General features: G+C 54.0%; 11 protein-coding genes across 11 annotated transcripts; 6 read left to right on the top strand and 5 right to left on the bottom strand.

Moving 5' to 3' along the window:
* Window positions 1-3: 3 nt before the first annotated feature.
* Malapachy_1209 (ubiquitin carboxyl-terminal hydrolase 25) lies at window positions 4-1,988 on the bottom strand (the record flags this gene model as incomplete). The annotated part of the gene is made up of 8 exons (XM_018135716.1): window positions 4-174; window positions 202-309; window positions 337-440; window positions 467-1,057; window positions 1,087-1,671; window positions 1,699-1,858; window positions 1,889-1,943; window positions 1,972-1,988. The coding sequence occupies 8 exons, from the start codon at window positions 1,986-1,988 to the stop codon at window positions 4-6; spliced, it is 1,791 nt and encodes a 596-aa protein (XP_017992234.1).
* Window positions 1,989-2,136: 148 nt separating this feature from the next.
* On the bottom strand, window positions 2,137-6,441 carry Malapachy_1204 (guanine nucleotide exchange factor lte1; the record flags this gene model as incomplete). Its single annotated transcript, XM_018135711.1, has 1 exon — window positions 2,137-6,441. One exon carries the CDS (start codon window positions 6,439-6,441, stop codon window positions 2,137-2,139), a length of 4,305 nt encoding a protein of 1,434 aa, XP_017992235.1.
* Window positions 6,442-9,099: 2,658 nt separating this feature from the next.
* Malapachy_1187 (oligoxyloglucan reducing end-specific cellobiohydrolase) lies at window positions 9,100-13,527 on the top strand (the record flags this gene model as incomplete). The annotated part of the gene is made up of 1 exon (XM_018135694.1): window positions 9,100-13,527. The coding sequence occupies one exon, from the start codon at window positions 9,100-9,102 to the stop codon at window positions 13,525-13,527; it is 4,428 nt and encodes a 1,475-aa protein (XP_017992614.1).
* A 425-nt stretch (window positions 13,528-13,952) lies between these two features.
* On the top strand, window positions 13,953-15,179 carry Malapachy_1224 (hypothetical protein; the record flags this gene model as incomplete). Its single annotated transcript, XM_018135731.1, has 1 exon — window positions 13,953-15,179. One exon carries the CDS (start codon window positions 13,953-13,955, stop codon window positions 15,177-15,179), a length of 1,227 nt encoding a protein of 408 aa, XP_017992130.1.
* Window positions 15,180-15,244: 65 nt separating this feature from the next.
* Window positions 15,245-15,778, bottom strand: Malapachy_1217 (hypothetical protein; the record flags this gene model as incomplete). Its single annotated transcript, XM_018135724.1, has 3 exons — window positions 15,245-15,395; window positions 15,422-15,639; window positions 15,668-15,778. The coding sequence occupies 3 exons, from the start codon at window positions 15,776-15,778 to the stop codon at window positions 15,245-15,247; spliced, it is 480 nt and encodes a 159-aa protein (XP_017992278.1).
* Window positions 15,779-15,818: 40 nt separating this feature from the next.
* Window positions 15,819-16,969, top strand: Malapachy_1192 (hypothetical protein; the record flags this gene model as incomplete). Its single annotated transcript, XM_018135699.1, has 3 exons — window positions 15,819-16,204; window positions 16,232-16,804; window positions 16,831-16,969. The coding sequence occupies 3 exons, from the start codon at window positions 15,819-15,821 to the stop codon at window positions 16,967-16,969; spliced, it is 1,098 nt and encodes a 365-aa protein (XP_017992560.1).
* Window positions 16,970-16,972: 3 nt separating this feature from the next.
* Malapachy_1133 (anti-silencing protein 1) lies at window positions 16,973-17,702 on the bottom strand (the record flags this gene model as incomplete). The annotated part of the gene is made up of 5 exons (XM_018135643.1): window positions 16,973-17,135; window positions 17,165-17,420; window positions 17,446-17,538; window positions 17,565-17,615; window positions 17,645-17,702. The coding sequence occupies 5 exons, from the start codon at window positions 17,700-17,702 to the stop codon at window positions 16,973-16,975; spliced, it is 621 nt and encodes a 206-aa protein (XP_017992153.1).
* Window positions 17,703-17,832: 130 nt separating this feature from the next.
* On the top strand, window positions 17,833-18,232 carry Malapachy_1151 (hypothetical protein; the record flags this gene model as incomplete). The annotated part of the gene is made up of 3 exons (XM_018135661.1): window positions 17,833-17,889; window positions 17,916-18,120; window positions 18,153-18,232. 3 exons carry the CDS (start codon window positions 17,833-17,835, stop codon window positions 18,230-18,232), a joined length of 342 nt encoding a protein of 113 aa, XP_017992391.1.
* Window positions 18,233-18,602: 370 nt separating this feature from the next.
* Malapachy_1146 (delta-sterol c-methyltransferase) lies at window positions 18,603-19,637 on the top strand (the record flags this gene model as incomplete). Its single annotated transcript, XM_018135656.1, has 1 exon — window positions 18,603-19,637. The coding sequence occupies one exon, from the start codon at window positions 18,603-18,605 to the stop codon at window positions 19,635-19,637; it is 1,035 nt and encodes a 344-aa protein (XP_017992428.1).
* A 318-nt stretch (window positions 19,638-19,955) lies between these two features.
* Window positions 19,956-20,311, bottom strand: Malapachy_1131 (hypothetical protein; the record flags this gene model as incomplete). Its single annotated transcript, XM_018135641.1, has 3 exons — window positions 19,956-20,049; window positions 20,080-20,248; window positions 20,284-20,311. The coding sequence occupies 3 exons, from the start codon at window positions 20,309-20,311 to the stop codon at window positions 19,956-19,958; spliced, it is 291 nt and encodes a 96-aa protein (XP_017992155.1).
* A 306-nt stretch (window positions 20,312-20,617) lies between these two features.
* On the top strand, window positions 20,618-22,624 carry Malapachy_1145 (dihydroorotate dehydrogenase; the record flags this gene model as incomplete). The annotated part of the gene is made up of 1 exon (XM_018135655.1): window positions 20,618-22,624. The coding sequence occupies one exon, from the start codon at window positions 20,618-20,620 to the stop codon at window positions 22,622-22,624; it is 2,007 nt and encodes a 668-aa protein (XP_017992429.1).
* Between the last annotated feature and the right edge of the window lie 246 nt (window positions 22,625-22,870).

Below are 22,870 nucleotides of genomic sequence, written 5' to 3'. Positions count from 1 at the left end.
CCATCACGAATGTGTCTCTTCCTGCGCGCGCTGGTTGTCCACGGCTATTTGCTCCAATGCACCTTGCAGATGAGTCCATTGCGGTGGTGACACAGGGCCGCGCTGTTGGTATACCAGCTCGACCAATGCAGCGCCTTGTGGCGATGCATCTGCTTGAACAGCATCCCATGTAGTCTGCGTTAGTGCCACACTCCTACCTACTTTGGTGGCATGGCCACGCTCGATACGCCACCAAGCTTCATGATGGTATACATAGATCCATTCACTGTCGTGTGTTTGATAGGCGACAGCACACACATCGTAGGGTACCTTTTTGATTAGTTGAAAAGGACATACTGTTTGCAATGACGAATCCTGAATGTGTTGCTGCCATGCCTTCGCAAGCTTGTCACGAGCCGTGGCAATTTGCGTTTGCAAATGTGATATTTCCTCCTCCATGCCTACTGTAAGTGGAAATGCAACATACGCTGAAGTTGTGCTTGCCAAGCCTGCTGAAGGTCGGAAAGCCATGTTCCTTCGTCGGGCGACTTGGTCTGCATATGCGAGAGACAGTGTTTCCACATGTTTGAGAGGGGCTTGCCTGCTGGCTGTAAGAGGGATGCACGTTGGGCCTGTCGCTGCTGCAACTCTGCCTCCCAGGTCTGTAACGTAGACAAGTCTGATTGGGCATCCAGTCTGTACCCGCGACGATGGTCCCATAAGAAAGGATCCATGTAAAGGACAGGGTCGATTTGGAAAGGCGTTGTCGTGTCTTCATGCTGCAGACAAAAGACCAACACTTGTGCAGGCCGTGTGATCAATAGCGATTCCATCCCACCCCAGCCTGTTAGCTTTCGCCAAAGGCAGGATGAGACGTCTGCTTCCGTGGTCGTATGTACCAATGTAATGGAGGAGGTGGGTTGTGCGTCCACGGCTGTTGGTATATCCTGCCCCTCACATGGCTCATTCAATGCCACAGCAGCATAAGACTCAAAGAGCGACTGGGTTTTTGGTGTAGCGGCTGGTTGGACAGCTTGCATGGCTGTATTCCATGCACGACACAGTGCTTCCATATACGCTGACATGTGAGTCGACTCTGTTACGCACCTTCGACCAAGACATGCATATCTACATGGCGTGAGGCCTGCAATGCCACATCGCTTGGGATAACTGCATCTGTATCACCAGTCACGAGCGCAGCTCGCTGTGTAGCATACATAAACAAGAACAGCGTTTGGATTCGCTGCACGAGATCGAAGTCCTTGTGCTGTTCGGCTGGCACTGAGACCCAAGACGCAGCTGATGCACGTTGTCGCTGCTGTGATGGGCTTGCGCCTGCCCAGTAATTAGAGAGGTCATGCGTTCGGTCATCGGGAAGAGGGAAGCCAAGAAGGGCCTGTCGCGCAGGTTCGGCTGCGAAGAGAGCCTGGAGCACAAGTGCTGCAGTACGATACGTAGGGATACTGGGTACTAAACTTACGGGCTCCTCGTCTGAACGTAGACGTTGCAGTTCAGGACGAATGACCATCTCTGTTTGGCCAGAAATTGATTGTACACTTTCTGCCAACACACGCATAAGCTGTTCATCATCGGCGCTTTGATCCATATAATCTGGCTTGGATATTGTGGATGGTGCCATGGACTCAGCCATGGCACGTTGCAGGTCAGCGTCTTGATCATCGCCGTCGGTGGCTGCGTTAGGTCATACATCATACGTACTGGACGCAGGCGGCGGTAATGCTGCGACAGGCGCCTTTGAGGATGGTGCATTCGGCGGAGCATATACAGGGGTAGCATCTGATTCTGTCCTTGCGGACGGTGCTGTGACAGAGCCATCAAGCAATCGATTCATGGCTACTTCCATGTTGCCATCCGCATTCTGCTGGTCAGATCACAAAATGGAACATACCTGAAGGGCTTGTAGAGCCTGCTCATACGAGCATCCCAAGATGGACTGCAGCTCCCTGGGGTAAGCGCACGCGTGCTACATACTGTGCATGTGTTTCCATCACGGCGCAGTCAAGCGTGAAGAGAGAAGCAAACAACGTAGGATCTCTCCGCTGGGGCCTCCGCAAGGCCGCCAGGGCCTCGGCGCACGGCCGGCCTCCACATTTCCCAGACAAAAAGACAGACGAGCTATGTATCATTACTCTACGCTTACGGTTCCAGGGCAAACGATGCACGCTGGATGGCTACAGCACTCAGGGTATCCAAGTGCAATGCTTCGATAAGAATCGGAAGCTCCATTGGATGCTCTGGTGCCTCGCGCTCATGCCGCTGGAACGTGATGAATTCACGTACAATCAACGCCTTGAGACGCAAACGGTAAACATTTACAAGCGTGTCCCAACTTTGCGACAGTTCTTGGTCATCATAGAAAGGCGTCATGTTTGGCATGAGAGATGAGTCCACAAAGCTGTTCAGACCATCGACTGCCGACAAATCCGTGACAAAGAGACCAAAGAAGGGCACGTAGGGCGCCGCTGTCGTGCTCATCTCCGAGAAACGGCGTGGCGACACAGACGAATCCAATGCTTCGCGCATCGATTGACGAAGGAACACAAACTGGTTGCGTGGCGATGTGAAGCGACGCAACGCATCAAACGCCCGCAATTCCCACAGGGCCACACGCGCCCATGTCTTTTGCAAACGCGCAACCCATGGCGACTGCAGGCCAAACATGATTTGACACAACGTCTCAATATTGCCCTGGCGGTAGCAGTGCCACGCAATACGGATAAATTTGTTCACAATTGCTGCACGTTGCTCCAAGTCCTTGGTCGTGACGATATGGGTAGCGACCCATGCGCATGCACGGTTGAAGCGTGCAATCAGCATATGCACGCCTTGCTGCGTACGCGTCGGATTCAGTTGTGGTGTACGTGAGCCATCCTGCGGCACACTTGATCCTTCTGTAGCCGCGCGAATGCGCATCGTGGTGTACTCTTGGTACTCACGCTGCCACTGTTCTTGTTGAATTGTGTGCTGATCCCATGCAGGCTCAGCCATGTCGGTCCAGCGCACACATGCCATGATTTCACGTTCGATGGAACCGAGTTGGCGAGCAATGGTGCTCGAGCGTTGGTATAAAAGGAACGTGTCTGGCTGCGTAGGCGCAGTCGTACGTGTCGCCTCGTCACCGAAACGTGGTGACTGTAGTGAAAGAATGGACATGCGCTGCGCCTCTTTCCAGGATGCACCTGTATGCGACGGAATCCATTGGATTGGGCCTGAGCGCTGCTGCGGTGAAATGACATCGCTGGCACTGGGCAAGTCGCTCAGGGCCGTCTCCAAGCGCTGCAGGGTTGCATCTTGTTCGCCATCGTCCGTATCCAAGGCCTCTTCGGCTGCTTGTTGTGTCTCAGTCCTCCGCGAACCAAATGGCAAAGCAGGTGTATGATGGTGGTGCTGACGAGCATCGTCTGTTGATGGCTCGTCATTGCTGCCATCACCACGACGCCAGAGACGGCGCAAACTGCGCACAGAGCGATTGCGATGCAGTGACGATTGCGATACATCTGGTGTGTCAAGCGATACACCCGACACAGGGGATGCCGTGCCTGTGGTAAAATCCTGGGACTGCGATTGTCGAGTACCAGGCACAGCAGGAATCGTGCCCATGCTGTTCACAGCCCCCATGACTGCAGATGAGATTGTGTTGCTGGGCTTACGTCCATGTCCACCCCGCTTGTTCTTCCGTGGCGAATTCGACAACGACAACATACGCGTAAGCGAACGAACTTTATGAAGCTCCGGCATGGGCTCTCGGCTTGGTACCACGTTCGTGCCTGAAGAGCCTGGGGTGGTCGTAGGGAGCATAGAGGCAGGGACCAGTCCCTGGACCAAAGCCCACAGCACATGCATCCGGTCACACGGATCATTGGTCGTCATCTCATCATCTAGTTCCGGGATGGCCATTTCGTGAAGTGGCAGAAGGTGCGGAACATTGACACTGTGCTTTGCCTCCTCAGCAAACTTCCAGAACTGCGTCCGGAAATCTTGATCGGCTGTCCAGTCAATAAGACGGCGTAGAAGTGTCTCGTTGCGTGCGAAATCGCGGTCATAGTAATACTGCAGCCAGTACCACAGGGCCGATTGCGTGTGTACCAACACCCCCATCGCTGTCTTGGCTGTGATAGTCTCACCTACCTTGGTGATGGCCCATTCCATGCGCGAAAGGAGCAAATCCAACAAACGCGACGCACCAAAGTACTGGCGATAGCCCAAAAACACATCCTGCATCAGGCCCGGCGACGATCCCGAGGTCATTTCCGCCACAAGGCGGTGTGGTGTGGCCGCTAACACCACACGTGGGCTATACGAAAAGATCCGGGCATGGCGCACACAAGTCGACAGAGACATGGCACGTGTGTTATCAGGCAACGGCCGATTTGGCTGCACATCAAAAGCAACACGGTGCGCGAGGTCCAGAACGTAGCGTCCATCACGAGCTGTACGAAGCTCAGATCCAAATACGCCCAAGTAGAGCGGCGAGGCAGCTGCTTGACCAGGTGGTGGGCTGTTGGCTACAATGGCCGAAGGACCTGCTGCCCTAGCCCCCATCACATCGTGCACTGGCTCAATGTACCACTCATCGTAGGTATAAGCCACCGGCACAGGACCTTGGGTACTGGTGCATGCATCGTCAAAGAGCTGTGTATGCATACCCAGCATCCATTCTACGCGGTACGTATCTTTGGACGGCTCCGAAAGCTCTGATTGCGTCAATATAGGTGTAAGGCTGGTTGATTCATTAGGGACCGGGCTTGCGTCTTTCGGTTCTTCCTTGGCACGTGCTGACCCATCAAGATCCGCTGCGCTCATGCCAACTGTAGAAGCCATAGCCGTGTCTTGTTGACGCGGACCTGTTGAGGAAGATGTCTCTGTAGGTGCAGAGGCGAATGCGGCTGCTTCCCTCGATGTAGACGTCTCTGTAGTAGCCGCCACATTTACTGGCATCCTCTGAGAATACATCACCGGCTCATCTGTCTCTTTCGAATGGGCCGTTGGTATATCCATTTCCGCTACTGCGGGCGTGGTGATCGACGGCGTCATGGAGGAAGGTGCCTTCCATTGATCATAATGGTCTGGCCGGACTGTATACGTAGAGTCTTGCGTGTCTGAGGGCACTTGCCATGCCGCCTTTGTTGACGGGACAACGGGGCCGAGATTGGACAACTGCTCCAAGTTGATGGCAGGCATAGGTCGGTCCGCCTGCACAGCCTGATTCGATGGAGGCAGCGTTGGCACGGTCATAGTGGAGGTCAATGTAGGCGAAGTAGTGCTAGCTAGCACATGTTCATGTGTGTTTGTATGCGCACGAACCCCGATAGGTACCACTTCGTGCGTATGAACTTCTTGGTTAAACGAGGGGCTCTCTTCCGCGAAAGGCTCTTGCGGATACATTCGCATGCGGAACGGATTGTGTGGGTTGGGCGACGATTGATGTGACGGCGTCGGCATGAGATCATGAGACAAGGAATCGCCTGACATGTCATAAGGACGAATAAGTGCATCCACACCAAAGGCACGGTCAGCCGAGACATCTGCACTATCCGTGAACGATTCCATGTTTGTATCAACATGTGATGAAGCAGGCATATGCATAGCTTCCGTATGAGCGACAGGCGCTGTCTTAAATGAATAGTCAGCACTAGGGCCTAATGTATCATCCACATTTGTAGCCGGCGCCGCGATCGGCATCGTTTGCTCGGCTGAGGAAGGCATGGGGCTAATTCCCGCGGAAGGAGGACCAACTTGAACCACTGTCGGCACATACCCATCACTTGCACGACTGGGAAGCGACACGGTGGGCGTCGTCTGTACAGCCACCGGAGGCATAGAAGCTGTTGCCGGCATCGGCTCAGGTACAGAGAAAGAGCTGGTTTGTGATTCATGCATATTATTGGTAGGTAGCGAATCCTGAGTATCAGGGTATGTACTGCCGGCCATCATGGGGGAAAAGTCATTCGCATCTTGCGCCGCATGCGGTGTGACCGCCTCTTGTGGGTTCGCCGATAGCGTAGCTGCCTCATAATGATGAGGCGGAAGGGCCACGCTATTCCCAGGAGGACGCGACGACATAAATATATCCGTCGGTGCACCCTCCTGCTCATGGTACATCCGCGCATGTGGTACCGGGCGCGGACTCATCTGTCGACGTGCAGGGCCGCTTGACGCAGACGACGGCGACTGCTCCCAATGCTGAATACCAAGTCCATACATAGGAGATGTAGGTATGTTATGCTGTCCTTTATCAGGCAAGGGAGATGTCACGGACGGTAGCTTCGGGCTTGGCTCAGGCGGCGAGCTTAACTTGGGCGATTTGAAAAGTCGAAATGATCGTTTCTTCTGAACTTTTGGCTGGTTCTTGGTCTTGCTCTCCGAACCTTTCGACCCGTCCGAAGAACGAATCTTGGCAAGCATATCGCTTGATAGCGACTTGCGTAAAAGCTTGCTCATGCTACCGCCGCCTGCCTCTCGATGTAGTGTGCTGCAAGGCAAATGACCCGGAGCCCGTTCTAGGGTCTATTTATTACACACCTCCATTTGTAAATGCCCCCTGCACTCCTTGGCGTACTCCATTTTCGTGCCAATCGTACATGAGCGGTCTCGAGAACGATGGACAAGCCTAAGCGCAAGTCCACGTCGGTTGTGCAAACACATACGAAAGAGCATACACAAAGACATAAAGCTCGTAGGGATGGCATACGAAAGAAAGATGCTGCAGTGATTGATGCCGTCTCCAAGAATGGAGCCAGTCTTTCGCGCAAACGCGTGTTTCGTCCTATCCTGACTTCACCTTACGCAGCCTCTTGGCCCCAACTACCCAAAGTTGACGCGAATGCTATACTGCATACTTTGTTGGAAATCTTGACTGAAACACATGCTACCACGTCGACTCGCCTTTCGCCAGACTTCACAGTTGGGATTAACGCTATTACGCGATCTCTAGAGTCACTTGTTCAAGCAGCTCAACACAACTCTGTTGTGCCTATACAAGCGGTACCACGTTTTCTATTTGTATGTACAGCAGATATGGATCCCCCCACCATGGTGGCTCATATGCCGATGCTCACCGCCATCTACAACGCATTTGTTGCAAATCAGATCAAGAAAGATGATACCACACCGGATGAATCTACAACCGAACCTATGCTGGAAATATCGACAGTCTCATCCACATCCCTTGTCCTTATCCCTTTACCTAAAGGAGCTGAGTTCATGCTATCTACTGCGCTTGGTGTTAGGCGCCTATCGGCACTCCTTGTGCATTCCTCATTGTCTACCTCATATTTGAATCGCCTCGAGCAATCTGTCCAAGCAGTGGGGAATGGTCTTTCTCAAGGCTATCGTCTACCCTGGCTCGACACCAATGCACGCTTGCATTTGCCCCACGTGAAACAAGTGTCAAGCAGTGCTCCCAAGAATATGACACAGGCTAAGATGGAAAAGAAACTGCAGCGCAAACATGGGAAGCAATTGGCCTGAAATTTTACAGTGTGCCCGATTCTGCATTCCCTGTGGTCGATAGCAGGTAAAACTTCGATCGCCATGCCACTAATATAACGTAATATGCACTATGTATGATACTCATTATGAATATGTCTTTTGATTGGTCCAATGAATGACAAATAACATGCCATATTTCCCCAGGCCATTAACCACTTCCCCTGGGAATCAACGACGACACAACCTACTGCCATGGGACGAAAGAAGATCAAGATTGCTCCTATTCAGGGCGAGCGAAATCGTACAGCTACTTTTGCCAAGCGCAAAACAGGTCTTTTCAAAAAAGCGCATGAACTCGCTATTTTGACCGATTCTGATATTGCTGTCATTGTGTTTAATAGGAACGGCAAGCTTGCAGAGTTTTGTTCAGGGGACATGGATGAATTCTTGCTTAGGTATACTGAGTATTCCGGCACTGTTGAAAAACGAGGACCTGAGCATTATCTTGGAGTCAATGACTCGGCTTCTGAAGCTGAGCGCAGTATGCCTTCTCCAACATGGACTACCACACGTTCTTCTGAGGTATTGGCAACAACCAGGGCAAGGATCGATAGTCGCCGAATGCACTCAAAACATGAAACTACATATGATGCGCCTTTATCTCAGTCAATGTTGAACGAATCAGCCAAATCGGAGAGTTTTACCGATGCCAATGGGCCGCCCTTGCCAGCCACTGGGCGACATGCTCTGAGTGCGCCAACTTTGGTAGCACCCCCTGATTCTACCATGAAAAATGTGCTTCCGCAAGAATGGCCACCATTTGGACCACCCTTACCCAAGGCTGCACTGCCCATTCATCGACCCATGTTGAACAATCGAGTCCCTAATGCCTTGGATCTGAATGGAGATCCATCTGTCCTTCCTCGACGATGGAGCAGTGGGAATGAAATGGAATACCAAGTGCCTATATCCCCAATATCCACACCTGCAACGTTTGACGCACGCCGTTTTATGATGACGACAATTCCTGCTGGGCCAAATGAGGGTCCTGTGCCGAATGAGAAGATCATGGATCCTGAAGCAGAAGCAACGATACCAAGTCCCAATTTCCCGCCCCAAGGATTTGCGTGTCCGCAGCCTTTTACTTTGACACAAGCCATCCCTGAACCTATTAATCGATCAAGGCCCTCTCCTTTAAACCTACACACAGAGTCTCCTACCAGTCATACAACGTCTCCTTACCCGTCTCCACTTCATTCAGCACCTCCTGAGGTACATACGCCTCTTAATATCAATGAGAGCCGTGATATTACGCATATGGATCCAGTCAAGCAATTTGAGTACAAAATTCCACGAGCACAGAGAAATGCAGCAGCAGCCGCTGCGGCTGGTTCCTCTATATTTCCTCAAAGTGTGCAAGGCGCACAAAGTGAATTCATGCTCGCACAACATCCTAAGCACTAGTGCATGTATTTTCATGTAATAATTATACGCTTTCCTTCTTCATTTCCATACATTATTCTGTAGACCCGTACCTGCAGCATGGTTTTTTCATTTCTGCGGCAGAGTTGAGTGACGTAATATAAGCTCCAGGCCTAGTGCAGTCGAGACCTGCCTCCACCAGGCCCGAGCACGTGTGAGAAGTACCTACATCTATTGCCACGACGAATGTTCGGCATATGGCGCATATTATGTGCTTTCGCCGTGGCACTGCTTGCCTATGCAGTGCAGGCAGAGTCTCCGAAGATAGATCAACACTATTTTCCCAATGTACCTGCCAAATTGCACTACTTTGAAGATTCTTCTGAGGTGTTATGGCACGATGCAGCGGAGGGCAATGTGTATCGGAGTTCGGACGAGGGAAAGACATGGAGTAAGGTGCGCGGTCCCCGGGAAGGTATGGCGAACCTGGTTATCCCTCATCCCTATGATCCTCGCCAGGCTTTTATCATGTCAGATGACCTAGAGCATTGGCGTACGATGAACCGCGGCAAAACCTGGCAAAGTTTTCGTACACCATTGCCTCCATCTACGCGAGCTAGCTTACCATTGCATTTCCACGCCGACAAAAAGCATCACGATTGGATTTTGTTTACTGGAAAGTCGTGCGATAAGGGCCTTCTTACTACGACGTGTCACGATTCGGCCTATTATACCAAGGATGCCTTTGCGAGCGATGTGCAGATGATCATGGATCGAGTGCTTCAGTGCCAATGGGCGAAAATGACAAAAGAGCTTCAAGTGAGTGATGCAGCTATGCAGCGAATCTTTTGTATCGCCTGGGACGAGAGCATTAGTAAGGCGACGGCGTTACCCCGAGCAATGACCCAAGGCTCAGGGCTTGATAAGACGCGCATGTTTGTGAGCGATGACCTATTCAAGACACAACGTGCAGTGTCGTTCAGCGATATGCCTCAGCCTCGTGGGTTTGCGAGCATTGGTCAGTCCCGCCACTTCTTAATCACGGCCGTGAGGGATTCTACACCTGGGTACGGTGGTGAGCTTCGTCTGTATATTTCGCGTGATGCGGAACATTGGACGCACGCACGTTTTCCACATGGCCAACTCACGCATGAAAATGCCTATACAGTTTTGGATGGACCCAAGTACCACTTGGTTGTCGATGTCTTGGACAGTGATGCGCACACTGGCGCATTGTTTATGAGCGACAGTACGGGCGCCAACTTCTCACTGAGCTTGACGGGGACACAGCGGAACAAAGACTACTTGGTCGATTATGAGCACTTGGCCAACATTGAGGGTGTTGCCATTGTCAACGTTCAACCGGATGGGCCGTCAGGACGTGTACAGACTCGCATTACGCACGATGAGGGTGCGTCTTGGTCGCGTCTTGCTGCGCCATCCAAGGATGTAGACGGGCACAAAATACCATGCAATGTGAACCAGCCGGAGTCATGCGCGTTGCATCTGCATGCTCTTTTGCACTTACGCAACCTGGGCCGCGTATTTTCTTCCACGGCGCCAGGGTTGGTGATGGGTGTGGGGTCCGTGGGTGATAAGCTGAAGCCTTACGATGAGTGTGATACCTACCTCAGTACAGATGCAGGTGTCACCTGGCGTATGGTTGCCCGACATCCACACAAGCACGTCTTCGGTGACCAAGGTGGCCTTATTGTCATGGTCGAAGATGCACCACTTGTGGATGTACTAAAATACTCGTTTGATTACGGTGCGACCTGGGCTACACAGTCTTTGCCTGCGCCTGTAGAGCCTGTGGCTCTGACGACGGCGCCTGACGGCACGGCTCTCAAAGTGCTTCTAGTAGGCTCTCAGAAGCGGGGTACTACAGATCCATCGAAGCGCCATATGACCGTATTTGTGGACTTTGCCAAGCTCTCAAAGCGCACCTGCAAGGAAAGTGACTTTGAAAAGTTCTACCCATCGACCATGGCCGGCCATCAATGTCTCTTTGGTCACAAGCAGTGGTACAAACGTCGGAAAGCGGCGGCTGACTGCTTTGTGCGCAACAAGTTCCACGAACCGCAAGGAAAAGAAGAGCCATGCCCGTGCACGCCGGCTGATTACGAATGCGACATTGGGTTTGTGCGGAAGCAGGGCAAATGTATCCCTGGACGTCCTATGGACGCACCACCTGGCGCCTGCGCGAAGGGGGAAAAGACGTTTATGGGATCCTCGGGCTACCGTCGTATTCCTGGGAACACATGCGAAGCAGGCCAAGACGTGGCGTTGGATGCACCTGTGCCTCGGCCCTGCAGTGAGGCGAAGCCATCGCTAGGCGCTGTAGCACATGCCCGTTTTGAGTTCCCTGCGCCTGTGCAAGAGGTGCTGCATTTCCGTTCATCGCCACGTATTCTTGTACGTTTGAAAGATGGCCAAGTATACCAGTCAGCGGACGATGGCAGCACATGGCATGCCTTGTCCCTGGTCGCTGGCACCGGCGACACAGACACGGCCCTGGCCCTTATCGCGAACCCGTACGCCCGCTTGAGCGCCTATATCGTTACAGCAGGGAGGACGGTGCACTTTACCACCGATGGGGGTGCGTCATGGGACTGGTTTGTGGCGCCGCTGGAGGTCAACGTCTTTGGTCTGGACCCTCTTAGCTTCCACCCCAAGCAGCCCACGTGGCTTTTGTGGACAGGCAGCCGTGACTGCCAGGAGAATGGAGAGTGTCGTGTGGAAGTCTGGTCTATCACTGAACCGAAGCAGGGGCGCTGGAAACGTGTGGATACGTATGTGAGAAAGTGTACCTTCCTAGCCACGGAGCATTTCCCTGGGCCTGAAGATACGATTGTGTGTGAAAGCTACCCGACGAAGTCGGGCTCACAGCGGACTATGGCGTCACTGCCTGTGGACTTGGTCGTCGGTGACCAATTCTACACGAAGAAGACTACGGTGATGCGCAATATTCTTGGCTACTCTGTGTTTGAGCAGTACATGCTGGTGGCTGAGATTGAGGGTGAAGCGTCTTCCCTCCAAATGCATGTTTCGTTGGACGGACATCGTTTCTCACCCGTGACACTTCCGCCATCGCTGCAGCTGGATCATCGAGCTTATACCGTCTTGGACTCTGTGACCAGAGCTGTGTTTATGCATGTGACGACCACGTCGAACCCCAATGCGCAGTGGGGTGATATCGTGAAGAGCAACTCCAACGGCACGTACTATGCCCTCTCGCTGGAGCATGTGAACCGCAACGGGGCAGGGTACGTTGACTTTGAGAAGATGCAAGGCTTGGACGGCATTGCGCTGGCGAATATCGTGGCGAATATCGATGATGCTAGTGTATCAGGTACCAAGCGTCTACAGACCAAGATCACGCACAACGATGGCGGCCACTGGACTACGGTCGTGCCCCCCGAACAGGACTCGCATGGTGTTCGGTATGCATGCGACTCGGTGGGTTGCAATTTGCATTTGCACAACATTCTTGAGCGGCCCGATTTGCGTATGACACTCACTAGCCCTTCCGCCTTGGGCTTTATGCTGGCCACGGGCAATGTCGGCCGTGAGTTGCTGCCGTACAACGAGTGTGACACATTCCTTACGCGGGACGGTGGCTTCACATGGGAAGAGGTGCACAAGAGTACGCACAAGTGGGAGTATGGCGATCACGGCTCCATCATTGTGATGGTCGACGACCAACATGCGACAGACTCCCTTTTGTACACACTGGACCAAGGTCTTACATGGGAAACGTACAGGTTTGGCGTAAAGATGCGTGTGTGGACCATCGATACCGTCCCGGAAGATACGAAGCGCAAGTTTGTGTTGCTGGGCGATGCCATGGGCAAAGCCACGGCCGTGTTCCTGGACTTCTCGTCCGTGTTGCCGACACAGTGTGTCTATGACCCAAAGAATGAGGCCAAGAACGACTTTGAAAAATGGAGCCCTAGCCAGCAACGGGAAGAGGCTTGCTTGTTCGGTAGCCAAACGTGGTTCTGGCGTCGCAAGCGCGATCGTGTGTGCTACATTGGATCGACACTACCGGACAATGTGGTAGAAAAAGTGTCCTGTGAATGCACAGACGCCGACTTTGAGTGCGAATTCAATCACTATCGTGACGCACAGACGGGGCAGTGCGTGCTGTACCCAGGGGCACAAAAGCTCCTCGAGGACGAGGCCGCCCAGTGCTCGCCGGATGCACCTGAGTACGATGGGTACTGGTATGAGCGTACGAATGTACGAAAAATTCCGCTATCGCAGTGTAGTGGTGGTCACCGTCCTGATCGTGGACGTCGTCACCGATGCAGCCATACGCCTCAGTCGCATGGTCTGCTTTGGTGGCTCTTTGTCTTGGCCGCCGCCGGCGCGCTGGGGTACTTTGCTGCGACATGGCTGGCACGTCATAATAACGGCGCTCTTTTCCTGGGCGGCGCTGCTGAAAACTCGCCTCTGTACCGTGATATCCGGGAGCAGGTACGTTTGGGCGTGCAGTTTGTCGGTGGCCTAGCGAGTTTGGTCTGGTCCCATGTGGTCGCCTTCGCTAGCGACCTCCCCATTCTGCGTGACTATCTACGTCGCTCGGATCGTCCATTCTCGAGCTATCATATGTTGTCTACGGACGAAGATGCAGAGATTCTGCGGGACTATGATAGCGACTTGGAAGCATGACATAGTATATACAATGCAACACTCATCGATTCTACGTACGTTGGGCGAGGCATGTCCCTGACGCACTCCACCCACCCCCGCGGAGGCCGGATGACTCCACACCCACACGTTGCGCATGTGGGCAAAACGGACACCGTTCCGTGACTTCCCACCCATACCTTGCACATCCGCTTTCGAGACACGTACTTTGTGGCATGTGGCAGATACCCCACCGCATAATGCGGTGGAGTTGTAGCTGCCCTGTATGGTGGATAGCCTGTCTTCTCGCAACGACGGCGCCCAGTGTCCAGGCCGCTTCGCCCACACCGACGCCGACGAGCCTAGCGCCAGGACAGGTACTGAATCATTTGCCGTCAGGCGTCCCATTTACCAAAATCTACATGTGCTCCAATACCGATGCTCCTGTGGTGGTTGTACCCGACGCGATGTGGCAGTATAAAGAACGCAGCGTGTGGTTTCAACGCAAAGCGATTCTTATCATTGCAATTTTCTTGGCCATCTTTATTATTTTGATCATTGGCATCACGGTTTTCTTGCACGATTTCCACGGGAAGGATACATCCAAGGCATCCACGATATCCTCTCAATCGACAACGTCGCAGGACGACACAGGTTGGGCGTCTGCGCGCCGTTCGCGACACCTCTTCCGCCGTCGTCCCAGAGCCAGTATGACATCGGCGCAGAGGACGCTGCCAGCGGAGAGCGATTGGGAGGATCTGAGCGATGAAAATGAACCTACTCATACCGATGCCATCCAGCCTGTGTCCTCTGCTTCATCCTCGGCCACGACCAGAGAGTCTGACGTGGTATCCCCTGCGGGTGTATCGCCGATCACTACGGAACAACCTGTAATTACCTTGTCGGCAAGGTCATCCGTCTCTTCCCAGGTGGTATCAGAACCCAGCGACGTACGCCTGTGCCCAACCACATCATACATGCCGCCCAGTGAGAATGCCGTGGCTGGGCATGCGGGCGAACAGACCATGCCTCCCAGCTACTTCACTACATCGCCACAATCCTCGCGAGTCTCTTTGGATGAGAAAGTAGGGTTGGACCGTGCAGATGCGCTGCAACTGGGTCCTTCTGCGCCACCAGGTACACTGATTTTGGAGCCCAGCGCCCCGCTGATGCTTCCTACCGACGATTCTGCCACGTTGACGGCGCACGTCGCCACCGATGAGAAGGCCGCTTTGAAAGCACTATTCGAGGCAGGTAGCTCGCCTGCGCTACCACTAGCGCCGCAGCCCCTGCCGTCCGCGCCGGTATTGACAGCGGCCGAAGATGTGTCTTCTGTCGTGCCGGTACGCAAAGGAAAAGTTCGAGTCCGCAGCAGATCGTACAATTTGCCTGACCCTCCGCAGACTTTCATGTCGTCCGTACAGCTGGCTGCTGCTCCTTCCCTTATACCCACAGCATCGTCGTACAACTCTACGCAGAGATCCGATGTGCAGCAAGACGAAGCTTGGATTTCTATGCCAGGGATGCAGATGCCAGATCTCTGGCGTACGGGTCCCTTTGAACATGCACCGCTCCCTTTGTACGAAGCCTCTTATGACATGGATCTAGAGAGGGGGCTGCAGTTCCCCAGTGAGGTGCCTCTCTCGGCATCCCATACGGCCGTGACGCCCTCTGCGCCTGTGCTAGATGACTAGAGGCTTCCAGGTTTTGCCTCCGGCGGTGTGGTGCGTTATCAATTTTGTACTATAGCATGCATGATTTAGGTCTGTGTCCATATCCCTAGCTCATAGACAGTAACACGACCGAATCCATCCGTACTTCCTTCCAACGAGAGAGCTATATGCGTCACAGGCGTATCCATATCCCGCCCTATCGCTTGGACGGCTTGTTGTGCTACCTCTGTATTCCATCTGGTGTTATGGCATGGCGTACGTACCCAAACTTTTGCATCATATTGCCATCCTTGGGAAAGACCTCTTGGACCCGGGCCCAATCCAAAATTTTGTCTTGGGTTGCATAGCCAAACAGAACAGCTACGCGGATCGCCGCAAATCCACCCGCAAAGGTGCATCGAAGTTCGGCTACCTCGAGCATCGTACGTGGCTCAGCCAAGGTGCATGTGAGCTGCATGGTAGACGACGTGCTGGGATCGCCCTATTCATAAGATATTGCTCGCACGTACCAAATCAAACGACCAGCACGTCTCATTGCTGCCATCAAAGATCCGCCGCGCCTCTTTGGAGGACCCAGCCGAAGCTTTCACCTTCGCCGCCAGGGGCAGCAAATTGGACATGGGTGGAGGTGAAAAAGTACGACGTTGTCGCTCGTCCATTATGGCGGCAGACCCCCTGGTGCTGCCGCCGCATCATCTGCTGAGCGCTTTTGAGGGTGTGAATGTTTGTGCACCTATGGTACGGTATTCCAAGCTGCCATTCCGTGCGCTTGTGTCCCAATATGAAACGCATATCACAACTACACCGATGATCTTGGCCACAGAGTTCAGTCGTAATGCACAAGCTCGTGATGCCGACTTTTCGACCAACGTCGAGGAGCGTGGCACGTTTGAGATGGTGCGGTCATATGACACGCACCACAAAGACAGGGTGCGCGTCCGAGGCGCCTTGGTCTGCCAGCTAGCAGCCAGTGAACCCAGCCCCTTGGCAGATGCAGCCGAGCTTGTGAGTCCCTTTGTCGATGGCATCGACTTGAACTGCGGTTGGTACGTACCTGTATGACTTACCTCTAGCCCACAACCTTGGGCATACGCCGAACACATTGGGTCGTACCTTCTTCGTCAACCAGAGACAGTGCGCGATATGGTGCGTACGGTGAAAGATCGACTGGGCCATGGATATTGCGTCAGTGTGAAGATTCGCATCGATACGGACCTGCGCCTCACAGATACCCTAGTGCGCAATGCTTTGCATGCAGGTGCATCTATCATCACGGTGCATGGCCGCACACGGCACCAGTCCTCTGCCTCTGACCCTGTCAACTTGGATGGCGTCAAGTTTGCCATTCAAAGTGCCAACGCATGCGGCTTACAGACGGCTCTTGGAACGTCACCTGGTGATGCGTGGGTCGTCGGCGAGGACGGTGGCGCAGGCGGGCGCCCACCATGTGTGGTCAACGGTGATATCTGGACCAAAGCAGATGCAATTCACTCCCGCGCATATACGGGCGCTCGCGGTGCGATGAGTGCGCGCGGTCTCCTGGCCAACCCAGCGTTGTTTGCAGGCGAAGAACGGACCCCTCATGCAGCCGTCGCGGATTTTGTCGCAAAATCCCTCTCGTGGGGCTTGCCATCGCCCTTGATTCAGTACGTACTTTGGGTCCTAACCACAGTCGGCATCTCGCATATATGTTGGAAGACAGCATTCCTAGCCGTGCAGAGTCTATCTACTTCAACAGCCTCGCTAGTCCTGCAAGCGTGCTAGATTGGCTAGAAGAGGCGGGGTATTGGTCGGCATCTACTCCAACGTAAGCCTCATGACTCGAGCGGCACAAATGCGCTACTGCCAGCCGTACTAGAACCAGGTGCCGGGCGGAATACAGGGTTGGGTTTCGTATCCACTTCATCGGCAATCGCCCCTTCATTCACAGAGGTGTGACTTTCCTCCGGCGGCTTGATCATTTCACCTGGGTTGTCCCTGGGGTCTAAGCGCATGCTCGTACATACCAATTAATATTGAACCGAGTAACACGAGGTTTGCTAGCAAGGACTTCGCGCACGACCTTGTCAAGCTGTACAGTCTCTGGTGGATTCTCGCGCATCTCTTCCGACTCATACATATTGTTCACATAGTATCCGACACGGATAAATTCAGCATCCTTGTACGAGGCGGTAAGTAAAATCACAGTCACGCCCAGCAAGTCGGAAGCTGGAATCTTTTCGGGCGACGGTGCCTCTGCTTCAAACTCAAACGAATTGACGCCTGCGTAAGTAGGGGAAGTACGTACCAACTGGGACTGGGCCGACCATGCAGCTGTCGAGCTCCTGGTCGTACTCCTCGGACTCCGCTGAGCCGACGTAAATCAGCTTCCATTCGATGTCTGCGGTCAGCCAAAGATACACGCACCATCCTCTAGCGGAGAAATGCATTCAAATGTGACCTTGAAAATGTAGGGGTCTATACGTGTGAGCTTGGTATATACATACCAGAGAAGCGCGCCTGACTGTTAATGATCTCCACGTTTTGCAGGTGCACAATCGACATGGTCTTTGACGCGTCGAAAGCGCCCGTCGCGTTGCCCGCGTACATGAGCGCGCTCGGCGCACGTGACAAGAGTGACACACGACGTGCGCCTGGGAACGCTTTGTGGTCGTGCGCAACGTGTATTACAGTGATGGTGTGCGCCAAGTGCGAGAAACTCTTGTCTAAAGCGGCAACACCGGATCCCTATGTATGTATGTCGAAACTAACGACAAGCGCAATCGTAATGCCGCTGGAATGCTGAAAGGTTCTGGTCCTTCGGCTCTCAGCAAGACCGGCCGAAGTCCCTCCGTCGTAGGTGCCAGCCGCAAAGTCGGCGAAAACAAGCTTCTATCAAAATCCAATCGGTTTTCTCCGCTAGGCGTGCAGTGCAAACTGTGCAAGCAACGTGTCACGCAAGAGAAAGCACAGTACTGCCAAGGTACGTTGTAGCGCCAAGGGTCTGACCACCAGCCTGTGCCTACAAAAAAGGACTATGTGCTATATGTGGAAAACAGATCTTGGACACCTCCCGCTACAAGCAGTCTTCGTAGCGCCTGTCTCCACGGCCACGTTCTCCGCACACGAGCGAATCGAGAGTCAGCTACGGTGGAGTGGACGCATTTGGCATCACGTGCACAGGCGCATACACGCACACACGGATGCAGGGATGACCAGATCAGGTCATTCTGCTCTTTGCTTTCGTTACCAGGCCGTATTACGCCCCACAGGTATGTTGAATGGCGAGGGATAGGTCGCTGCTGTATATATCGAAGATGAAAGAGATTAAGATCTTGACTTTCATGTGGAAGTTTCGACCTTTACGGTCACCCATTCAAGTCCCTGAGAACTGTATAGACAGAGACCATATCCTTTCACCCACCCATGTGGAAGAGCTAAACTTACATCACACAGGTTGTAACAATGTCGAGCGAAGAACTTCGTAACAAGCAAGGTATTGAGAACTACACCAAGTTCTGGGACAAGAACGCTGCTAAGGACGTGGAGACGGAGCAGTCGAAGCGTAAGGACCAGTACACGGATGTGGTCAACGCCTACTACGACGGTGCCACGGAGCTGTACGAGTACGGCTGGGGTCGCAACTTCCACTTTGCTCGCTACTACCCTGGTGAGGCGTTCTACCAGGCTATTGCTCGCCACGAGCACTACCTGGCGCTTAACATGCACCTGCGTCCGGGTATGCGTGTGCTCGACGTTGGCTGTGGTGTCGGTGGTCCTGCGCGTGAGATCGCCCGCCTTGCGGGCGTGAACATTGTCGGCGTGAACAACAATGCTTTCCAAGTGGAGCGTGCTCGCAAGTACACCGAGTCGGCTGGTCTGCAAGACCAGGTGTCGTTTGTCAAGGGCGACTTTATGAGGCTCAAGGAACAGTTTGGCGAGAACAGCTTCGATGCTGTGTATGCCATTGAGGCTACGTGCCATGCTCCTTCGTGGGAGGGTGTCTACGGTGAGATTATGAGTGTTCTCAAGCCGGGTGGCGTGTTTGGTCTGTACGAATGGTGCATGACCGATGCATGGGACCCGTCGAACCCGGAGCACCGCAAGATTGCGCACGGTATCGAGCTGGGTGACGGTATCCCGGAGATGCGCACGATTAAGCAGGCGCGTGATGCGTTGAAGAAGGTCGGCTTCCAGATCGAAAGGGATGTGGACTTGGCTGACCAGGGTGACAAGATCCCGTGGTACTACCCGCTGGAGGGCGACATTCGCAAGGTGCAGACCCTTTGGGATTTGTTCATGTGCTGGCGTATGACATGGTTCGGCAAGCTCGTTACGCAGACGACGGTGCGTAGTCTTGAGTACGTCGGTCTCGCGCCGAAAGGCACGTACGATGTGGGTGAGTCGCTGAAGGTGGCGGCCGATGCGCTTGTGGCTGGTGGCAAGACCAAGCTGTTCACGCCGATGATGCTCTTTGTTGCGCGTAAGTCTTCGGCCTAATTTGTGGTTTCTAGTGCATTGTATCTAAAGTGACTGCCTTTTTCTATCTTCATGATAGACTTACTCGTATATAGGTGTGACTATGCCTTCCTACTCCCGAGCCGGCGGGCGCCAAGTGCACAGTTGACGAGTGGAAGAAACAATCCAAAGACTCATAGATATACATGGATGCGCAAACCACTGCGTATGTCGATATACGTCAGTTGGTATACAAGGACAGCATAAGCGCAAGTGCTGGACACATGCGATGGGAATCGTGCTGAGATATGCCACAGATTCGTACAGGTGGGTACGAATGCTTCAGTTCAAAGAACGGTTTTAGTAGTGTCGCACAGCTGGCATAGGCTCTGCATGGAGAGAGGAGAGTGGCATAGCGCGATCCAAGGCTGGATCCAGCGGACCCACAAGGGCACTAGTCATGTCAGTTAATAAGTACACGTACATGCTATCACCACGGATGATGTACACACCCAGCGGTACCTCTTCAACTGGTTCATCAGGACTGAAAATCCGCTCAACACAGGACGAAAGGATAAGTGTGCCATTGGAGTCATAGCCACACAACACACCTACCAATACACGGCCATCTTGCGTCACCAAAAGGACTTGTTCTGAATATAAGTACGGCACAAACAAAGATACATACGGTCCACAAAGCTTTGCACGCCCGACATACCACGCTACCTGCCAAGAGGAATTGCAGCTGGGGCGCGTCGCGGCGTTACAGAGAAAAAACACTTTTTCTGCGAGCGAGGCGTGGCACGACCGTCCACACACGCTCGGTGCGCCGGCGCTCGCATCCACCTCCATCCACCCGCCCAGGCTAGTTGGCGGGCCGTGGCCCGTCACGTGCCCTAGATCGGCAGCCTCCCCTCCCTCGGAGCGAGCGGCGCCGCGACGCGGCAACGACCGGACTGACGGCCACGACTGCCTTGCTTGCTTTGGGCACAAAGATGCAAGGTTTCGCAAGTTCGGCAGCCATGCGGATGCGCGCTATGAATCTTCGTGTGCCGCACACGTCTGTTCCACGCAGCCCCCATGTGCTGATGCGTAGCATGACAAAACGCACCGCCGCTGAAGTGGGTGTCATGCACACCGCAGAGAAGACAGCCAAGGCATCGCGCAAGACGGCATCGCGCATTGTGACATTGGCAGCAATCCTCGCCGGTGCTGCGTTTGGTGTCTATTGTATGGACTCGCGCGCTGGTGTTCATCGCTGGATTTTTCCCCGGGTGATGGAATGGTGCACTGACCCCGAGACAGGTGCGAAGTTGTCCATCAAACTGCTCAAGATGGGCTTAGCGCCGCGCGACTGTGTGGAAGACGACCCAGTTTTGCGCACAGAACTGTTTGGCAAGACGCTCACAAACCCGATTGGTCTGGCTGCGGGCTTTGACAAGCAGGCCGAAGCCATTGATGGTCTCTTTGACCTGGGCTTCGGCATTGTGGAAATCGGTAGTGTTACACCCGAGCCACAGCCCGGAAACCCTCAGCCGCGCATGTTCCGTCTTCCGCTAGACGGTGCCGTGATTAACCGTTTGGGCTTCAACTCGGAAGGCCACGAACCTGTGCGTGAGCGTTTGCAGGCACGCGTGGAGAACTGGGTGAAGCGTGTGCTGTCGGTCCAACAAGGACTTGTGTCGTCTGTGGGTACAGATGCTGCCGTAGCGCATCCTACGACGCTAGGCGAAGCGCAAGTGTTTGCAGGCTACCCTGACATTACGGCCGACTTGGTCAACCAGGCTGGCGTTCCGCAGAGTCTGAAGCAGGACCGCCTGCTGAGTGTCAACCTAGGTAAGAACAAGACCTCGCGTGAGGACTCTGTCACAGACTATGTGAAAGGTGTGCAGACGCTGGGCCCTTACGCGGATATGCTTGTGGTCAATGTAAGCAGCCCGAACACCCCGGGCCTGCGTCGTTTGCAGCGCCGCAGTGTGCTGGAAGGTCTGCTACGCGATGTCGTGGTGGCGCGTGACAAGTTGCTGGAGACACGAAAGACCCCGCTCCCGCTGCTGGTGAAGGTGGCGCCGGATCTCAGTGACTCGGAGCTGGAAGATGTTTCGGATGCCGTGGAGAATACCAAGGTGGATGGCATCATTGTGAGCAACACAACAGTTCGCCGTCCGCCTGGATTGCTGTCGCATGAGCATGTGAACGAAACAGGTGGCCTCTCGGGCCCGCCTGTGAAGCCGTTCGCCCTGCATGCCCTCTCGGTGATTTACGAACGCAGCCAGGGCAAGATTCCTCTGATTGGTTGTGGTGGTATTACCAGTGCAGACGATGCCCTAGAATTTGCCAAAGCCGGTGCCAGTGCGGTCCAGCTCTACACAGCGTTGGCGTACCATGGCCCTGGATTGCCTCGTCGCATCAAAGATGACTTGGCGGCGCGATTGCGGGCGGAGAACACGACGTGGTCCCAGATGGTGGGTACGGGTCTGAAGAAGACACCTGTGTACGAACCTAGTGCGGTGAATGACGTGGGTCTGTACCCTGGTGCGCAGGATGCGTTTGACCGCAGCGTCGCCAGCGTGCGCCACGAAATCGAGCAGCTGCGTGAGTCCTTCGGCCTAGGTGGTGCGCCTGCCACGGAACGCCATGCGATTCCCTTCACGGTAGAGAAGGGCGAAGAGAAGTACGCCTCTCTTCTCGAAGAAGCGCAGGCTATAGTGGACGACAAGCCAGTGTACCAAGAGAGTGAGAACCCGCACGTGGGCGTGCTGCCGCAGCGTGCGCCGGCCGTGCCTGAGTACCTTTTGACACAGGCCAAGGAGCAGGGCGTGACACAGGGCGAGCTCTTTCAGGAGGCTGTGCAAGAAGCTACGGCGGAGCCTGTGGTGCCTAGGAACCTTCCATCGTCGGAGAGCCATACACGAAATGTGACGACGGCCAGTGGACTGACGGCGCCTACGAGCATGCCGGCGGATATCAAGAAAGCGAAAGCCGTACTGCGAGCCGAGGCCGACCCTGACCCGCATCGTGTAGTGTAGGTAGACGTTCGCACACATGTAGTCTGCCCATGTCTTTGCGAAACATAACACATTGCTCTATGGCATATAGATGGGACAAAGATACACCGCACCAGGCGGATGTCTCCACGAAGCTATGGACAGCGTAGCGGTGGAGATAGATGTGAAGAGAGAAATACGATACAGGTAGTACACAGTGTATGGTACAGCCTCGGTGGAGCAAGAGGCATCTCAAGCACCACGAGGATACTAGGAGAGCTGACACGA

The sequence above is a fragment of the Malassezia pachydermatis genome (assembly GCF_001278385.1).
Source record: "Malassezia pachydermatis strain CBS 1879 chromosome Unknown scaffold3, whole genome shotgun sequence".
Classification (NCBI taxonomy): domain Eukaryota; kingdom Fungi; phylum Basidiomycota; class Malasseziomycetes; order Malasseziales; family Malasseziaceae; genus Malassezia; species Malassezia pachydermatis.
The sequence above is the reverse complement of the archived record's forward strand: the minus strand, read 5'-3'. Positions and strand labels throughout refer to the sequence as shown.